Source organism: Vulpes lagopus, chromosome 2 (genome assembly GCF_018345385.1).
Source record: "Vulpes lagopus strain Blue_001 chromosome 2, ASM1834538v1, whole genome shotgun sequence".
In the NCBI taxonomy this organism is placed as follows: domain Eukaryota; kingdom Metazoa; phylum Chordata; class Mammalia; order Carnivora; family Canidae; genus Vulpes; species Vulpes lagopus.
The window spans coordinates 118,068,347-118,084,747 of NC_054825.1; the positions used below are offsets into that span (position 1 = coordinate 118,068,347).

Genomic DNA, 16,401 nt, shown 5'->3' on the forward strand with positions numbered 1-16,401 from the left:
CCTTAAAAAACAAAGGAATACTATTTGGAAACTTAAAAATATACTTTATCGGGGGGGGGGGGGGGGTGAGACTATGAGAAAGAATGGACTATAAGTTTTAACAAATGGCAAAAATAATAAATGTCTACAAATTTAATAACTGACTGAAAAGAAAAATTAGGTCCTTCCAATAAAGAACATAAAATAAGGTTTTTCAAGCAAAGAGAGATTTGGGGTTTAAATGACCCTATAATACATCACAAATCTCAACCAACATAAAAGGATATATATAATGCAATCCAGATTCTCTAAAAATATAAATTAATTATAAGTCAACAGTTTTATAAAAAGATAATAGCAAAAGTAACTGTTTTAAATGAGTGTATTGCAAATAATTCATGGATTAAAGAGTAAAATCCAAATAGGAAGCTCTTAAAATATTTAAAAGAGCTTAATATGAAAGTGCTACATATCAAAATATATTAAAATTAGTATGGCTGATATAGTTTGCTTCTCTCGATATCCATTCTCATTCCCCCCACCTTTTTTTTAAGATTTTATTTACTTATGCATGAAAGACAGAGAGAGAGAGTAAGAGGCAGAGCCACAGGCAGAGGGAGAAGCAGGCTCTACGCAGGGAGCCCGACGTGGGACTCGATCCCAGGGCTCCAGGATCCCACCCCGGCTGAAGGCGGCACTAAACCGTTGAGCCACCAGGGCTGCCCTCATTCCCCTTTTCACTTACTTTCTTGTACTACAGAAGCTAGGGAAGGAGAAAAGATGAAAAGGAGAGAGAGAAAGATGAAAAGAGCATTAGCAAATCCAAAACCTGGTCTTTGCATAAACTAATGCAAAAAAGTAGCTAAATATGGAAAAGGGCCAAAAAAAATACTAAGACACAAAAAATAATTATAAGTAAAGAATGTTTAATCATAAAGAATATTTTGAACACATTAACAAAAAAATGTTTAGATTGAAAAATGTAGTCTTTTTAGAAAATATAATCAAGTCTCTCAAACACAAATAAAAAACCTGAATAGCCATTAGCCACTGGGACACATGGGTGGCCCAGTGGTTGAGCGTCTGCTTTGGCTCAGGGCATAATCCCAGAGTCCCAGGATCAAGTCCCACACATGGGGGCTCCCTGCATGGAAACTGCTTCTCCCTCTGTCTGTGTCTCTGCCTCTCTCTCTGTGTGCGTCTCTCATGAACAAACAAATAAAATCTTAAAAAAAAAATTAGCCATTAAAGAAAGTGCATTTTAAAGTCTACCTTGATTCCCATCCCCCAAAATAAAACAACACAGGCAAAAAACCTTACAGGTTGCATCCCACAATTCTGAAAAATTATACAGAATTGACATAATTTAGTTTATCTTCTCTGCCATGATCTCAGCATTTAATTGTTTCAATTATAGAAAAGACACTGTTTCAAAATGGAAAATCCAAGCCATTAAATTTGTTTATTGGTGCTGGGATAAGGGTATTGGCAACAGGTACACAGTTTTGTTAGCTTATGAGAACTGGTCAAAGACTCCTCCTGACCCCCAACTTTATCCTCTAGTTTTCTAAAGGCTCCTTCATGATTGGTTGGGGCAGATTGGGTACACTGTTTTCCCTCTGATTATATTCTTCTCTTTGGTCACCCTAATGATGATCCCACATGGTTTGTCATCACTATTAATCAACCAAACCAGCATGGTAGAAATTTCAGTTGGGGCTACAATTTTAGGTCTTGATTTAAAAGACACCAAACCCCTATGATGACTACATAAAAACTTCTATCTTCTCTGTAGTATAGTAAAGCATCAATAAATGGAAGGGGGGGGGATTTTTAACATATGCTATCAGAATATAAAGCTCAAAATACCTAACATTAGTCTATCAGAGGCTCAAAAATATGAATTTTAGCAACCTAATTTTACCTTTATCATTTCAGTCTTAGTCTTACTGTTGGTGTCATTATTTAGAAACTAGTGTCTAGAGGTAGGAGAAGTGTTATTAATTTATTCACTTATTCAAGAAAGGTATCAGGAATGGGAGAAGATATTTGCAAATAATACATCTGATAAAGGGCTAGTGTTCAAAATATGTAAGAATTTATACAACTCAATAAACCCCCTCCCAAAATATTCCAGTTAAAAAATGGGCATTAGATGACAAGACTAGACATAAAAGAAGACACACAAATGGCCAACAGACACACGATGAGACGTTCAACATCAATCATCAGGGAAATGCAATTCAAAACCACAAGGGGATATCATCTCACACCTGTCTTAATGGCTAAAATGAAAAACATAAGAAACAACAAGTATTGGCAAGGATGTGGAGAAAAAGGAATCCCTGTGCACTTTTGGTGCAAACTGGTGCAGCCACTATGGGAAATGGTATGGAGGTTCCTCAAAAAATTAAGAATAGATCTACCACATGATCCAGTAATTCCACTGGAATAGTACTTAGCCACAAAAGAGAATGAAACCATACTCTTGGCATAACATGGATGGAGCTACAAAATATAATGCTTAAGTGAAATATGTCAGCTGGAAAAAGACAAATAGCATGTAATTGCACACATATGTGGAATTTAAGAAACAAAACAAGAGCAACAAAAAATGACAATTCAAAAAGCAGACTCTTAATAAAAACAAATGGTTACCAGAGGGGAGGCAGGTGGGGTTAGAGGTGAAATAGGTAAAAGGGTTTAAGAGTATACTTATCGCCATGAGCACTAAGAAACGTATGTATTATGAAATTGTTGAATCCCTACACTGTATACCTAAAAGTAATATAACACTCACTATATGTTAATTATACTGTAATTAAAAAAAAAAAGTAATCTCCTATGTACTGGCATTAAGATAGTCTAGTTAACTGACCCAGATGGTTTTACACTCAATTTTACCAAATTACAAAGGAACAAATAAAGTCTATCTCATACCAACTTCTTAACACAGAAGAACAAAAGACATTCAGCTCTATGAGCTAATTTAATTTCAATGATGAAAATGAAATCAACAGTTCTGACTCTATATTATCAAAAACTCTATTAAATCTTTTGCTTCTAAGACATTACTATCATGCATTGAGGGAAACTCCTCTTTCCCCCAGAATCAAGATTCTACATGGAGCACATTCCCTAGTTTCACACTGCTTGCCCCTCCCCACCTACCACCTACTCACTTACTCCTCCTCTTGGAAGAAAGGACTCCAGAGACCTGAGGAAGACTTCAGCATGCCTGCCTAAGTAATGCCTCTCTCTTAGTCTACTTGTTTGTGATCCAGCTACCTGTAGGAAGCACACACTCTGCTTTCTTCTACTATGTCGTTAAGTTTGATCTTTGTAAACTATGCCTTAGAGGGAAGCCTATGGCCATCCACTGCCAATTGTGACAGGAGGGTAAATCTAATTCTTGAGATCTCAAGAGGCCTGTGTTATTCAGTGTTTTGATTTTTTTATTCCTTTATCACTGTTACTTGGTTCACAACTCAGGAGGGAATAAGTGGCATGTAATTTATTAGCTTCTTCACACTCTAACTTCAGAATCTAAAAATATTATTGAGAGTAAAGTGTATTAACTACATTAATCATGTTCCCTCTTCAAGCCTATTGACCATACTATTTCTTCTATCTGAAATAATGTTCAGTTTTTAGTCAGTTAACAACTGTTCTGTTTAACTTAGCTTAACAACTTCTTATGGAAAGATTTCCCCCACAAGTTGCTTTCTCAATGGACCCAGCATAGCCCTATCATATAAACTTATCATACTATATTGCCACGTTGTATTTATTTGTATTCTAAACTACACAATAAGCTCTTAAGGCATACAGTTATCCTCAAAAGTCAAAGCACTTGGTCCAATATACAGCTGAATGAATTAGAAAATGAATGCATGCAAAATGAAAAATAACAAATCACAGAACACCTCAAAGAAAACAGATCTAGGGGTGCCTGGGTGGCTCAGCTGGTTAAGGGTCTTGGGATCCAGCCACCTCAGGGTCCCTGCTCAGCGGGAAGTCCGCTTCTCCCTCTGCTGCCCTCCCGTGTGCTCTGTCTCACTCTCAAATACATAAATAAAATCTTAAAAAAAAAAGAAAAAAGAAAAAAATAGATCTAAAAATTACCTCAAAAATTGCAGAAATTGTCTCCCCTCCCTCCCCACACACACACAAATGGTAATATATTTAAATTCATGACAACTATCAGAAAAAAGTTACAGCTGATTTTTTAGAGGAGAATTAACTATTTGTTGAACTATTACACTGTTAAGGAAATGAAAAAGGCTTTTTGTTGGACTTCTTTAAACCATGCCTACCTGAAATGATATTTAAATTTTTCTTAAGAATATCCCTTAAAGTTCTATTATCTGCTTAGAGTATGCCAACAACTAAGAAGAGAATCCTGGTACAAAAATCACCAGATCTTAATTTTTTTTAAATATTGTTTTTCCCTTATTAATCTGATCCCATGTCCTATTGGTATTTGTGAAAACACATGGAGACATCTAAATTAAAAACTGTGTAAATATTGATTTAAATTATCTTCCAATGCCAAAATATAATTAAAATCCATTCCCACACATTTTGAAAAATCATAATTTAAATATCAATAGACTTCATTGGCATTTGAAAACACTTTATTACTACAGGAATTCCCTAGTTAGCTTTCCAAATTTAGTAGTTGATAATTCTCCACATTTTCGGAAACATTACACAGATCGAATTTCTTAACCCAAAATGTAAACACAAGATAAAGCACATATAAAAAATAATGCTAGACTAAAGGTACAAATGTGATATAATCTCTAACATCACCCCTAAATGTAATTTTTCTTAATCCTATATGTATACAGTTACCTTCCTGTATATTCCTTTTTTCAGATTTTATTCCAATCCCAGTTAATTAACATTTGATATAATAGTTTCAGGTGTATTTTTGCTACTCTATTCAATTACATTCTTATTTTTAAATTATTTCAGCAAATGTAGAGAAAAAGATAAGTTTAGTCCAACTGTGCTTACATGTTTTGGGATTCCTGGCTTATCGAAGAAACAGAATCCGAGCCTTTTACTGGAGTAGGAATTCTTTCTGATAGCAAACTTGTCTAAAATATAACAGATTACATTATTTTTTATTGATAGCATTATTCATAAGATCTCATGATACATTTTTACAGTTGATCCTTAATATGATTAAAATTAAATTACCTTCAAATTTTAAGTTATTTTGTTTTTAATTAAATATCACATAAAATATTTTATAAGGGAAGTATATAAGCATGGGGGAAAGGCTTATTAGTTCACTGATACATACTATTTGACTACTGCTACAGTTTTTTTTTCTAATATTCATAACAAAACTCTAGCTGTCTGTAAAATGCTTAGAAATAGCTTCGAAAGAACAAAGTCAGTTTATGTAAAGATAATCTATCTAAAGCCTCTCCTACCAGAAGAAAAGACTTTGAAGTGCTCAGTTTGTCCTAGAACTTTGTCCTGGTAGGAGATGAGGTGAAGTCATCCTGTACTAATTAAAAAGCATTATGTTCCCTAGAGCACTGTGATGCTAAAAAAATCATATTTGCCCCAGTAAGAGACTCTAACTGCATTACAACAGTGACTATCTTTGAAATAAAGATTTGCAGGGAGGATAAAAAGCTTGAAAATTCTTACCTTCTTCCATGCCTTTGCTATAGACTCATGCAAACTATAAGGAATTAACAACTGCAGGCCTTCACATGTACCATATATTTGACGACACACAGAAATAAAAGCTCCTTTAACCACAGGCAACATTTCCGATCCAGAAAAAATAGAGATATCTTCATCAAGAAGCTTTTTCGAAAACTGGGCAATTATATGAGCACCTGTAGGACTAAAACATGATAGACTGAAAGTGACTCCAAGGTTAAAAATCACAACCTCTTAAAGTACTACCAAAAAGTCTAGCCATATCACAAACTTTGCATTTGCCTGGCTCCCCTTTAGTTCTCTAGCTTTTCTCTGACATGTCAATATTCCTGTTCCTGCACATGTACAGATAAATAATGAGGGCACACTTAACTATCCACATACCCCTCCATCCAACTGCAACAGTTACTAACATTTTGCCAGTCTTGTTTTACTGATTCTCTCACCTCCCCCTCTGCCCACCTATATTGGAATATTATATGCTATATCCCAGATATCCTTCTGTCCACCTCTACTGGAATATTAAATGCTAAACAGAGACATCATCTTACCTAGATGTATACTAGGTATAACTAACAAAAGTATAATTTTTAATATTATCTGATAATCCACCCATATCAAAATTCTCCTGTCTTAAGGTGTTCCTTATAATAGATATGTATAAATCAAAATTCAAACAAGTTTCATAGAGTGCTTTAAGTTATTGTGATCATTTAGGCCCTCTCCTTTCTTTTTTACCCATGCCATTCTTTATGTGGATAATTGCTTCACCATGGTGTCATCTGTGTTCCTCTACTTCTCCATATTTCCTATAAATTGATAATTATATCTAGGGGCTTAAAGTTCAATTTATTTTTTCTTGACAAAATAACTTCATTGGTAGTTGCTGTTGTGTAACTTGTACTATATCATATCATTAGATACATATCTGGTTTTCCCAAATTTAATGGTGCTAAAAATCAACTGGTCAGATGGTATGAGCCTGAATTCTCCTGTGGGAAGTCCTCCCCCCATCAAGCCTTTTACTTAATGGTTTTAGCATCAATTCATCATAATCTCCTACATCAACTATTTTATTAGAAGTTACCAAATGATTTTCTAGTTATTCTGCATTAACTAAAGTTTTTCTATGAAGAACTTTATCCTCAGTAACTTAATAGTTACATTAGAATACAGTTTGCGGGGCAGCCTGGGTGGCTCACTGGTTTAGCGCCGCCTTCAGCCCAGGGCGTGATCCTGGAGACCCGGGATCGAGTCCCACATCGGGATCCCTGCATGGAGCCTGCTTCTCCTTCTGCCTGTGTCTCTGCCTCTCTCTCTCTCTCTCTGTGTGTGTGTGTGTCTGTCTGTCTGTCTCATGAATGAATAAATAAAATCATTAAAAAAAATTTTGTTTAAAATACAGTTTGTACAGGGGCGCCTGGGCAGCACAGTAGGTTAAGTGTTCTATTCTTGGTTTCAGCTCAGGTCATGATTTCAGGGTCGGGAGAGAGAGCCCCACATTGGGCTCCACGCTCAACAGGGAGTCTGCTTGAGATTCTCTCTCTCTCCTGTCCCTCCCACTCATGCTCATGCTTGTACATTCTCTAATCAATAAATGTTTTTTTTTAATTGTTTGTATAGGAAATAGAAAAAAAAGAGTTTGAACATTTTTCATTAATTTGCAAAATGATGAGTTGGTATCCTCACAACCTTAGTGGATAATTGACAAGATTTTCTTTTTTAAATTTTAGTGTTTTTAAAACCATTATGGTATGCTTTATGTATATCAATCATTAAAGTCATTTTTTTAAAAAGATTTTATTTATTCATGAGACACACAGAGAGAGAGGCAGAGACATAGGCAGAGGGAGAAGCAGGCTCCCTGAAGACAGCCTGATGTGGGACTTGATCCCAGGACCTCAGGATCACAATCTGAGCCAAAGGCAGATACTCAAACACTGAGCCACCCAAGTGCCCCTACAGTCATTTTTTAATCCTCAAATTATCCATCTTAAACCAGTAAGAGGCCCCTTCTGGTAGCCTGGGATACTTCTGACACTATGATTTTAGTCTTAGATAACTTCCTCACCTTCTAGAATGATAAGATATCTCAGGATCACCTTATACATTTCCTGGCCCAGTTCAGAAACAACTACCTTCAAGGATCCCTTCCTCCTTTTGTAGGAAACAACAACAACCACAACAAAAACTTAGATATTTAGAGACCACAATCTGGGTGCCAACTCAATGCTAAGAGATTGTCTTTACTTCTAGGCCGCAGTTCTAAGCAGCAGTTCTAAGAAAGTTCTAAGCAGCAGTTCTAAGAAAAGTATAAGAAAAATGAGTTAATACTTTTATTTCCATTATAAATTTAAAATTCAAGTTTCACTTCTTTAATTCTATATTCTAGTTCCTTATGATGCTAATCACTTGCTTCATTTTGGAATACATGCTAATAGTTTCAAAATACATTGAACACAGTTTAAGATCACTCTGAGAATTCTTTTTTTCAAACATAAGATATATCCACTAGAAATGTTCAAATCAGATCACTTGAAGTAATTTTTTTTCCTCTGCATAGGCAGGTTACTTACTTGGTAGTTAAATTCACTTATTTCCATTTGTTTGAATTTCTTTTAAATTTGAATTTTTCTTTTTGATTTAACTTTTACATTTAGCATGTGAAAGAGCTACATGACTCCAAAGTCAAATCTAGGTAAAATCAAGGCATAGCCCTGTATATCTTATATCTATACCACCCTACCCACATGGTTTTCTCCCTTCTTCTAAAACTATTACTTTTTAGTTTACCCTTTTCTTTTTGAAAAATATCAATATGATTTTGTTAATTCATATTCCCTTCTATTATTTAAAGGTAGCATTCTAAAACATTTTGCGGTATTGTTCACAAATATCCTGACGATAACTCCATAGGAATACATAAAAAAATTCCATGTTCCCATTGCACTGTTGCCAAGTGCTCCTTTGTGCAAAAACAAGTTAATCAGCTTCTTGTCATGGGGCATTTGGGAGGATTCCAGTCTTTTGTCAATATAAATAATAAAATCAGAAACAACCACAGCACAATAGGGATTCAGAAGAAATTGATATTTAATGTCTTAACTATTTAACTTCAATATAAGGTAAGCTTTGTCTAAAAAACTTAGAAATCTTCATGATTGGGGGAGAAATTGACTACATAATTAAATGTCTATATAGGAAAAATTTTTCAGACAAACCTCAAATAGGGAATAAAAAGAAACAAAAGGTTGGTCTTCTTCATATTACAAAAGAATTGTTATCTATATAGAAAAAGACTTCCAGTTGAGTATGGCAGATTGAACACACACATTCACAACTGCACTCTCTTAAAACACTAAAATGCAGAAGTAAAGGGAATTTTCAGAAGGCTTTCATAGCTGTCAAGGAGAAAAGAAAGGATGTGACAGTAACAATGTTTTGGAATCTAGAAAGTGGAAAGAAAGCAGCAGCAATTCAGGACCTGGAAAAACTGAATGATCAGCCACAATGCAGAACACAGGACAGAATTTATTTCATAGAACCTCTCAAAAAATTCAAATTGATGGTTTCAAGTATCTCTGGAATTAGGGGCAGAAGTGGGACTGAAAACAGAAGGGCTGCCTGAAAGTCAGCTTAAAAAGAAGTCTGATCAGCTTCTCTTCCATATTCCACATAGCCACCCCCATGATATCTTTTGGAAGGCAGGCAAACATTAAGAACAGTAGAGTACCACAGAAATTAATCAAAGCTTATGCAGGAAAACTTAGAAATCACTTACCCCACCCAGTCATCCTCTCCCGCTAGGCTTACACTCTCTGCAGGCAGCTAACTATAAGAGCCTTTTCTACAGAATCTGACCAGAACAAAGATTAAAGATGCTGCTATTAGAGATTCCCCCAAACAAATCCATGACAAGATCCCCCCACAGCAAAGGCCACAAGTGACAAGGTCCCACATTCCCACACAGTTTTCAAACAGCTATTTACTGACTTTTAAGTATTTGAAGAAATCTCTAATTTAAAATCTGAAGCCAAGACAATACACAGAAAAGGCAATGTGGAAGGAGAAAAAGAAAATGAGAAATGAAACTTTGTATCTCCACTAATGTAAGAGAACTTAAACTCATGAAACAAGAATAAGATAGTAGATTAAGAATGTTCTCTTAGAGAAAGCTTAAGAAATGTAAATCTTCTGAATATAAGGGCTAGAAAATAAAGCTGAGGAAATTTCCAAGACAGTAAAAAATTTAAAAAGCAAGTTCCTGGAGGATGGTCCAAGAGAGTGGTAAGAAAATCCTCCTCCTGTGGACACACCCAATCTACAGCTACATATGCTCATTTCCCTGTGAAAAAGATCTGATAACTTCCCACAACAAAGGATAAAAGGACCAGATCAAAACAGGTAGCAGTAGAGATATAGTCTCCCAAAAAACACCCCACTCATGATGTGGTAACACACAACAAGAAGGGATCTCACCAGACAGGTGCTTTTCTCAGAGGAGTAAAAAGTTGGTACCCCATATCAAGGCCCCCACTCCTGGGATCTACGACAGAGAAATAAACCCACAGAACACCTTACTTGGAAAACCAAAAAGGCTAACAACCAGAGGGGTCTTAAAGTGCTATAAGGAAACATATGACCCCCTTAAAGGGCTTGCTTGTAGTTTCGCTCCAAAATCCACGAAAGAAACAGTAGTCTAGAAAGGCTGCTAGACTGTATATAAGGGAGACTCATTTGCTAATATAGGGACATTGGTTGGAAGGGAAGAGGACAGCTGAGATTCTCCTCAGAGACAGATGAGGATGGCAGATGCCACAGATGCACTCTCCACATAGTCAGCTAGCAGGGCTACTACCACCTTGCTGGCACAAGGTGCTTTCATGGCACTTGTTGAGGCTGGTGAAGAGTTGTAGCACTCCCAACTCCCTAGCTAGAGCATGAGCCCAAGCTGTCAGGGCAGTCTCCTGTTCCCAACCTAAAGCCAGTACACAAGGTACTCTCCTGCTCCATTAAGGAAGCCCGTGGATACATATACTCAAGACATTTTCCTGTTGTCTTTCTAAAGCTAGTGAGTACGCCCTGTTCTCTACACCTTCTACCTGCCTTGCTCAAGCCAACAGATGCACACAAACCACACAGGCGACACAGCTTGATCACCAGGCCCTGATGGCCATGAGGGCTACAGAGCTCCATCAGATTATAACAGGAAAGACCATGCTTGGCAGGCCATCAATCCCAGAGCCCTACACAACCAGCAAACTGAAATAATCCCAATCTTCCTATGAAAAAGGTCTATTTACTTAGCCTACAGCTTTTGCCTAAGGAATAGGTTTCAGGTTTCCCACACATCAAGGGGCTAAGGAGGCACTCCAAGGAAACAAAAACAGGGAAACACCATCCTTGCATACCCCCACCCCAGCCTCACTACAGCTTGATAAGACCTCCCAGAGAATATATTATACATTCATCTGGAACTCAGATTTTTGCAACTCACACCTCCCACAGGACTAAACATATTTGCACACTTTCAAAGCTGCTGCCTCATGACCTGGCTTTTAATCAGCTGAACTAGATGCTAAATGAGCTTCCTCCCCTTGGATCACTCATAGGCCTTGGCAAGCCTCAGAAAACATTATTTCAGCTCAGGTCTTGATCTCAGGGTCATGAGTTCAAGTCCTATATTGGGCTCATGCTGGGCATGGAGCCTACTTAAAATTTTTTTTTAAAAAAAAAGGCATTATTTTTTCTTTCCCTAAAAAGTTGACATCAGAAACATAAAACATGGTAGGAAAGTAAAAATGTAGTTTTGGAATATGTTCAAATTTAAGTTTCCAGCAATTTAAAATAGATAGCCATATATATAGGATGATACATGTGAACCTTACAATAACCACGGAATCTGTAATAAATGACAAAGAGAGGTACTATGTAATGATAAAGGGATCAATCTAGCAGAAAGATATAATTTAAATATATAACCCAACATAGGAGCACCAAAGCATATAAAGTAAATATTAAGAGATCGAAGGGGAGAAACTGACAGCAATACAGTAATAGGGGATTTTAACATCCCAGTTATAACAGATCATCCAAACAGAAAAGCAGTAAGGAAATAATTGGATTGAATAATGCATTAGACCAGTTGGACATAACAGATCAATCTACACACACACACACAGAACATTCATACAAAATTCAGAAAATACATTCTTCTCAAGTGTACATAGAACATTCTCCAATACAGATCACATGTTGGGCCACAAAGCAAGTCTCAATATAGAAAACTGAAATAGGGCAGCCCGGGTGGTTCAGTGGTTTAGCACTGCCTTCAGCCCAGGGTGTGATCCTGGAGACCCAGGATGGAGTCCCATGTCGGGCTCCCTGCATGGAGCCTGCTCCTCCTTCTGCCTGTGTCTCTGCCTCTCTCTATGTCTCTCATGAATAAATAAATAAAATCTTAAAAAAAAAAAAAAAACCTGAAATAATTTCAAGCATCTTTTCCAACCACAATATTATAAAACTAGAAATCAATCACAAAGGGAAACTGGAAAAACTATAAATATGTAGAGATTAACATGTTACTGAACTACTGGGTTATAGAAGAAATCAAAGACGAAAAAAAATACCTAAAGACAAATGAAAACAGAAATACAACATACCCAAATCTGGGATGCAGTAAAAGTGGTCCTAAGAAGGAAGTTCTAGCAATACAGGTCTGTATCAAGAAACAGGAACTATCAAAGAATTTAACTTTACACCTAAAGGAACTAGCGGGAAAAAGTAAAGCCCAAAGTTGGAAGAAAGTAATAAAGATCAGGTCAAAAATAAATCGAGACAAAAAGGTAACAGGAAAGATCAACAAAGCTAAGAGTTGGTTCTTTGAAAGATAAAACTGATAAGCTATTAGAGCTAGACTCACCAAGAGAAAGAGGGCACAAATGAATAGTCAGAAATAAAAGAAGTAAAAAATGATACCACAAAAGTATAATAGGATCATAAGAGACTACTACAAACAATTATACACCAATATATTGGATAAACTCCTAGAAACAATATTCCAAGACTGAATCATGAAACAGAAAATCTGAACAAAATGATTGCTGAGAAGATTGAATCAGGATCAAAAACCCAGACAAGAAGGCTTCACTTTTTTTTTTAATTCTACCAAACATTCAAAGATTTAACAACTATTCCTTCTAAATTATTCCCAAAAGATGAAGAGAAAGGAAAGCTTCCAAACTCATTTTATGAACCAGCACTACGCTAATACCAAAACCAGACAAAGACACCACAAAAAAAGAAAATTAAGGGCCAATATCCCTAATGAACATAGATGCAAATACTCTCAATATTAGCAAATTGAATTCAACAATACTTTAAATGTATCATATACCATGATCAAGTGAGATTTATTCTAGGAATGCAAAGATGGTTCAACATCCACAAATCAACATGATACACATTAACAAAATGAAGGATATATGATCATCTTGAGAGATGCAGTAAAAGCATCTGACAAAATTCAATATCCATTTGTGATAAAAACCATCAATTAAGCAGGTAAAAAGGGAACATATCTCAACATAATAAAGGCCAAAAATGACAAACCTGCAGTAAGTATCATACTCAATGGTAATAGCTGAACGCTGACAAGGACAAGGATCCAGCTGAACGCTGGATCACTTATATTCAACACAGTATTGGAAATTTAGCCACAGCAATTAGACAAGAAATAGAAATAAAAAGGTATTCAAATGAAAAGTAGTAACACTATCACTACCTGCAGGTGACATGCTGCTACATATGGAAAACCCTAAAGACTATCAAAAAATTATTGGAATAAATAAGTTATATAAAGCTACAAGATGCAAAATATGGAAAAACCTTTTGCAAATCTATATATTAATAAGGAACAAGAAAAATCCAAAAGGCAATCAGTCACATCAAAAATAAAAACCCAGAAATAAATTTAACCATGGAGGTAAAGACACATATACTAAAAACTACAAAACATTGATAAAAGAAGCTGAAGATACAAATAAATGACAAGATATTCTGTGCTTATAAACTGGAAAATTATTAAAATGTTAAAACTACATATGGTAGAGAGTGAAGGCAACTCCTATCAAAATTTCAGTGGTATTTTTCCACAGAACTAGGACAAACAGCAATTATAAAGGTTATTACCATGATAAAAGCTACATACCAGAACAAGGTAGCACCAGTCTTTTTTTTTTTTTTTTTAAGATTTTATTTATTTGAGAGAGTGCACACAAGCAGGGGAAGAGGGACAAGCAGACTCCCTAATGAGCACCGAGTCTGATAAAGGGCTCGATCCCAGGACCCTAAGATCATGACCTGAGCTGAAGTCAGATACTTAACAGCTGAGTCACCCAGCACCCACAACACCAGGTCTTCAATAAACTCAAGAAAGCTTTAAAAAATATTTTTTTTTCTTAAAGATTTTATTTATTCATGAGAGACACAGAGAGAGGGGCAGAGACATAGGTAGAGGGAGCAGCAGATTCCCTGCAGGGAGTCTGATGCAGAACTCGATCCCAGGACCCTGGGATCACAACTTGAGCCAAAGGCAGATGCTCAACCACTGAGCCACTCAGGTATCCCAAAAAGATTTTTTTAATAAAATTAAAATCAATGGAATTTGCTCAATATTTGAATATACAGAAAGATTTAATAGGAAAGACCATGTGGAGGATTTAACAATGAAGTAGAATTTAAGTATATTTAAAAATATGCTAAAGAAAATTATTAGCTCTCGAGAAAATAAGAAGCTATAGGGAAAAGCTGTAGGGAAAAAAGAGTAATCACATAGCTGGGCTGTGAAGATTGTAGGTAGATACAGTATGACCCTTATGAAGGATATTGTTCAACTGTATTGCATTGATGGGCAGCAGTGGGCTGGGAGGGGGATCCAGGTGTGTTTATATGGGTGGTTGAGAGGGATAGGAGAGAGAAATCAAGGGATTATGCCTTAAATTAAAATCAAGTGTTAGAAGAATATTATCTAATGATCATCTAAAGCAGCCAAAAGTAATTGCCTTGGAGAACAAGAAGGAACTACTACTTTTGCTATTAAGCCCTGCATGTTTACTGTGTGCACAGATTTTCAGGTTGATTGAAAAAATAAAACAAATGGACAAAAGATATGGAAAGAAACTCTGCTATCATAAAATGAACACAGCCAATAACTGTATCTCCATAAGAGCAATAAGATGCTCAAATTCAACTAGAGTCAGGTCAGTATGGATCAAAACAAGATCTTTCACCTATTAGGTTACCAAAACATTCCATCACCTGATACTGGTTAGAACAGCTTTCACAAAAAGCTTTTAAAAATTTCAATCAAATAAAACCTACAGCTCAGTTTGGTCAAACTAGCCATATTTCAAGCTCTTAAGAGCCACAAGTAGCTAGTGGTAACCTGACCATGCAGATCTAGAACATTTCATCATCCCATAAAGCTCTACTGTATGGAACTATTCTGGAGAAGGGAATCCTGAGAGGCTAGGCTTGGAGGTGGAAGCCAGATATGACTAAGAACAGCCATGTAGTATCCAGTCAGACAGGTGGCCAGAGTTACTGAAGTCAGCAGTCTGGACCAGAAGGGCCCCTCCCTCACTGAGCCATAGGATCTAGCACCTAGGCTTTTATTCCCTAGGCAGGAAAACCCAATCCACTTGACAAGTTTGAAAAAAGTACCAAACCAAGGCCAAAAATTCTTAAAAATTAAAAATGACTGCCAAGACAAATTCAAGAACAGCTCCTTTGAGCAAAACAAAGATTAAAATGGAAAAGTTAAGGGATGGTCACTTCTCTAAATGCAACATCTCATCACAGATGCACCAGAAAGAGAAAGCAGAAGAAGAAATATGATCAAATACACAACAGAAGCAAAAACCCCTGTGCCAAAGGATGCAAGTCTTCAGCATAAAATTGCCTAACTAATGCCTTAAAAGTTCCTAGAATAAGTTACACCCTCATGAAACATCAGGTTCTAGAAACTTTTAGAGGCAAAAAAGAAACTTAGACATAGGACTTGGCAATACTAGATGTGGGAAGACAGTGTAACCATATTTTCAGTCTCAACTGAGTAAAGCTACATTCTGAGCCATAAGACCCTTATATTAAAAAGAATATATATCATACAAAATGTACTCTCAGACCCATAAGTACATAGGTCAAAGAAGATTTTAGTGAAGTTTAAAAATAATTTGAAGTGAAAACAAAAATACAACGTATCAAAATCTGTAGGATGCAGCAAAAGCAGTAATTAGAAGAAAATTTATAGCATTGAATGTATATGATCAGAAAATAGGTCTAAAAATCAATAATCAAGGCTCCCACATAGGAAATTAGGAAAAGAACTAAAACCAAATGAAATAAAAAATAAAAACAGAAATCAATTAATTAAAAAACAAAAATAAAATCAACAGAGGAAAAAAAGTTGGTCTTTTAAAAACATCAATAAAATTGATAAGCTTCTAGGCAGGTTAAAGAAAAAAAAATTACTAGTATCAGAATTCAGAGAGAGAATCATTACTAATCCCATGGACAATTAAAAGGAATAAAGGAATATTATGAACAATCTATATCCACTAAATCAAGATCAGACAATGATATTACAAAATATACAGACTGATATCTCTCATGAGCATAGACATAAAAATCCTCAACAAAGAATAGCAAATCAAATCTAAGAATGTATAAAAA

General features: G+C 35.9%; 1 protein-coding gene across 2 annotated transcripts in view; it reads right to left on the reverse strand.

Annotated features, from left to right (window-relative positions):
• The window catches only part of TBC1D32 (TBC1 domain family member 32), a 203,485-nt gene that overhangs the window by 126,052 nt on the left and 61,032 nt on the right, over nucleotides 1-16,401 (reverse strand). For both annotated transcript variants that reach the window (XR_005986056.1, XM_041743860.1), the window contains exons 17-18: nucleotides 5,650-5,851; nucleotides 5,002-5,084 (exon numbers count right to left, since the gene is read on the reverse strand). Coding sequence is in view for 1 of the 2 variants with exons in the window: in XM_041743860.1 (XP_041599794.1) it covers nucleotides 5,002-5,084; nucleotides 5,650-5,851 (285 nt within the window). In the remaining variant the exon portion in view is untranslated. The remainder of the gene's footprint in view (nucleotides 1-5,001; nucleotides 5,085-5,649; nucleotides 5,852-16,401) is intronic.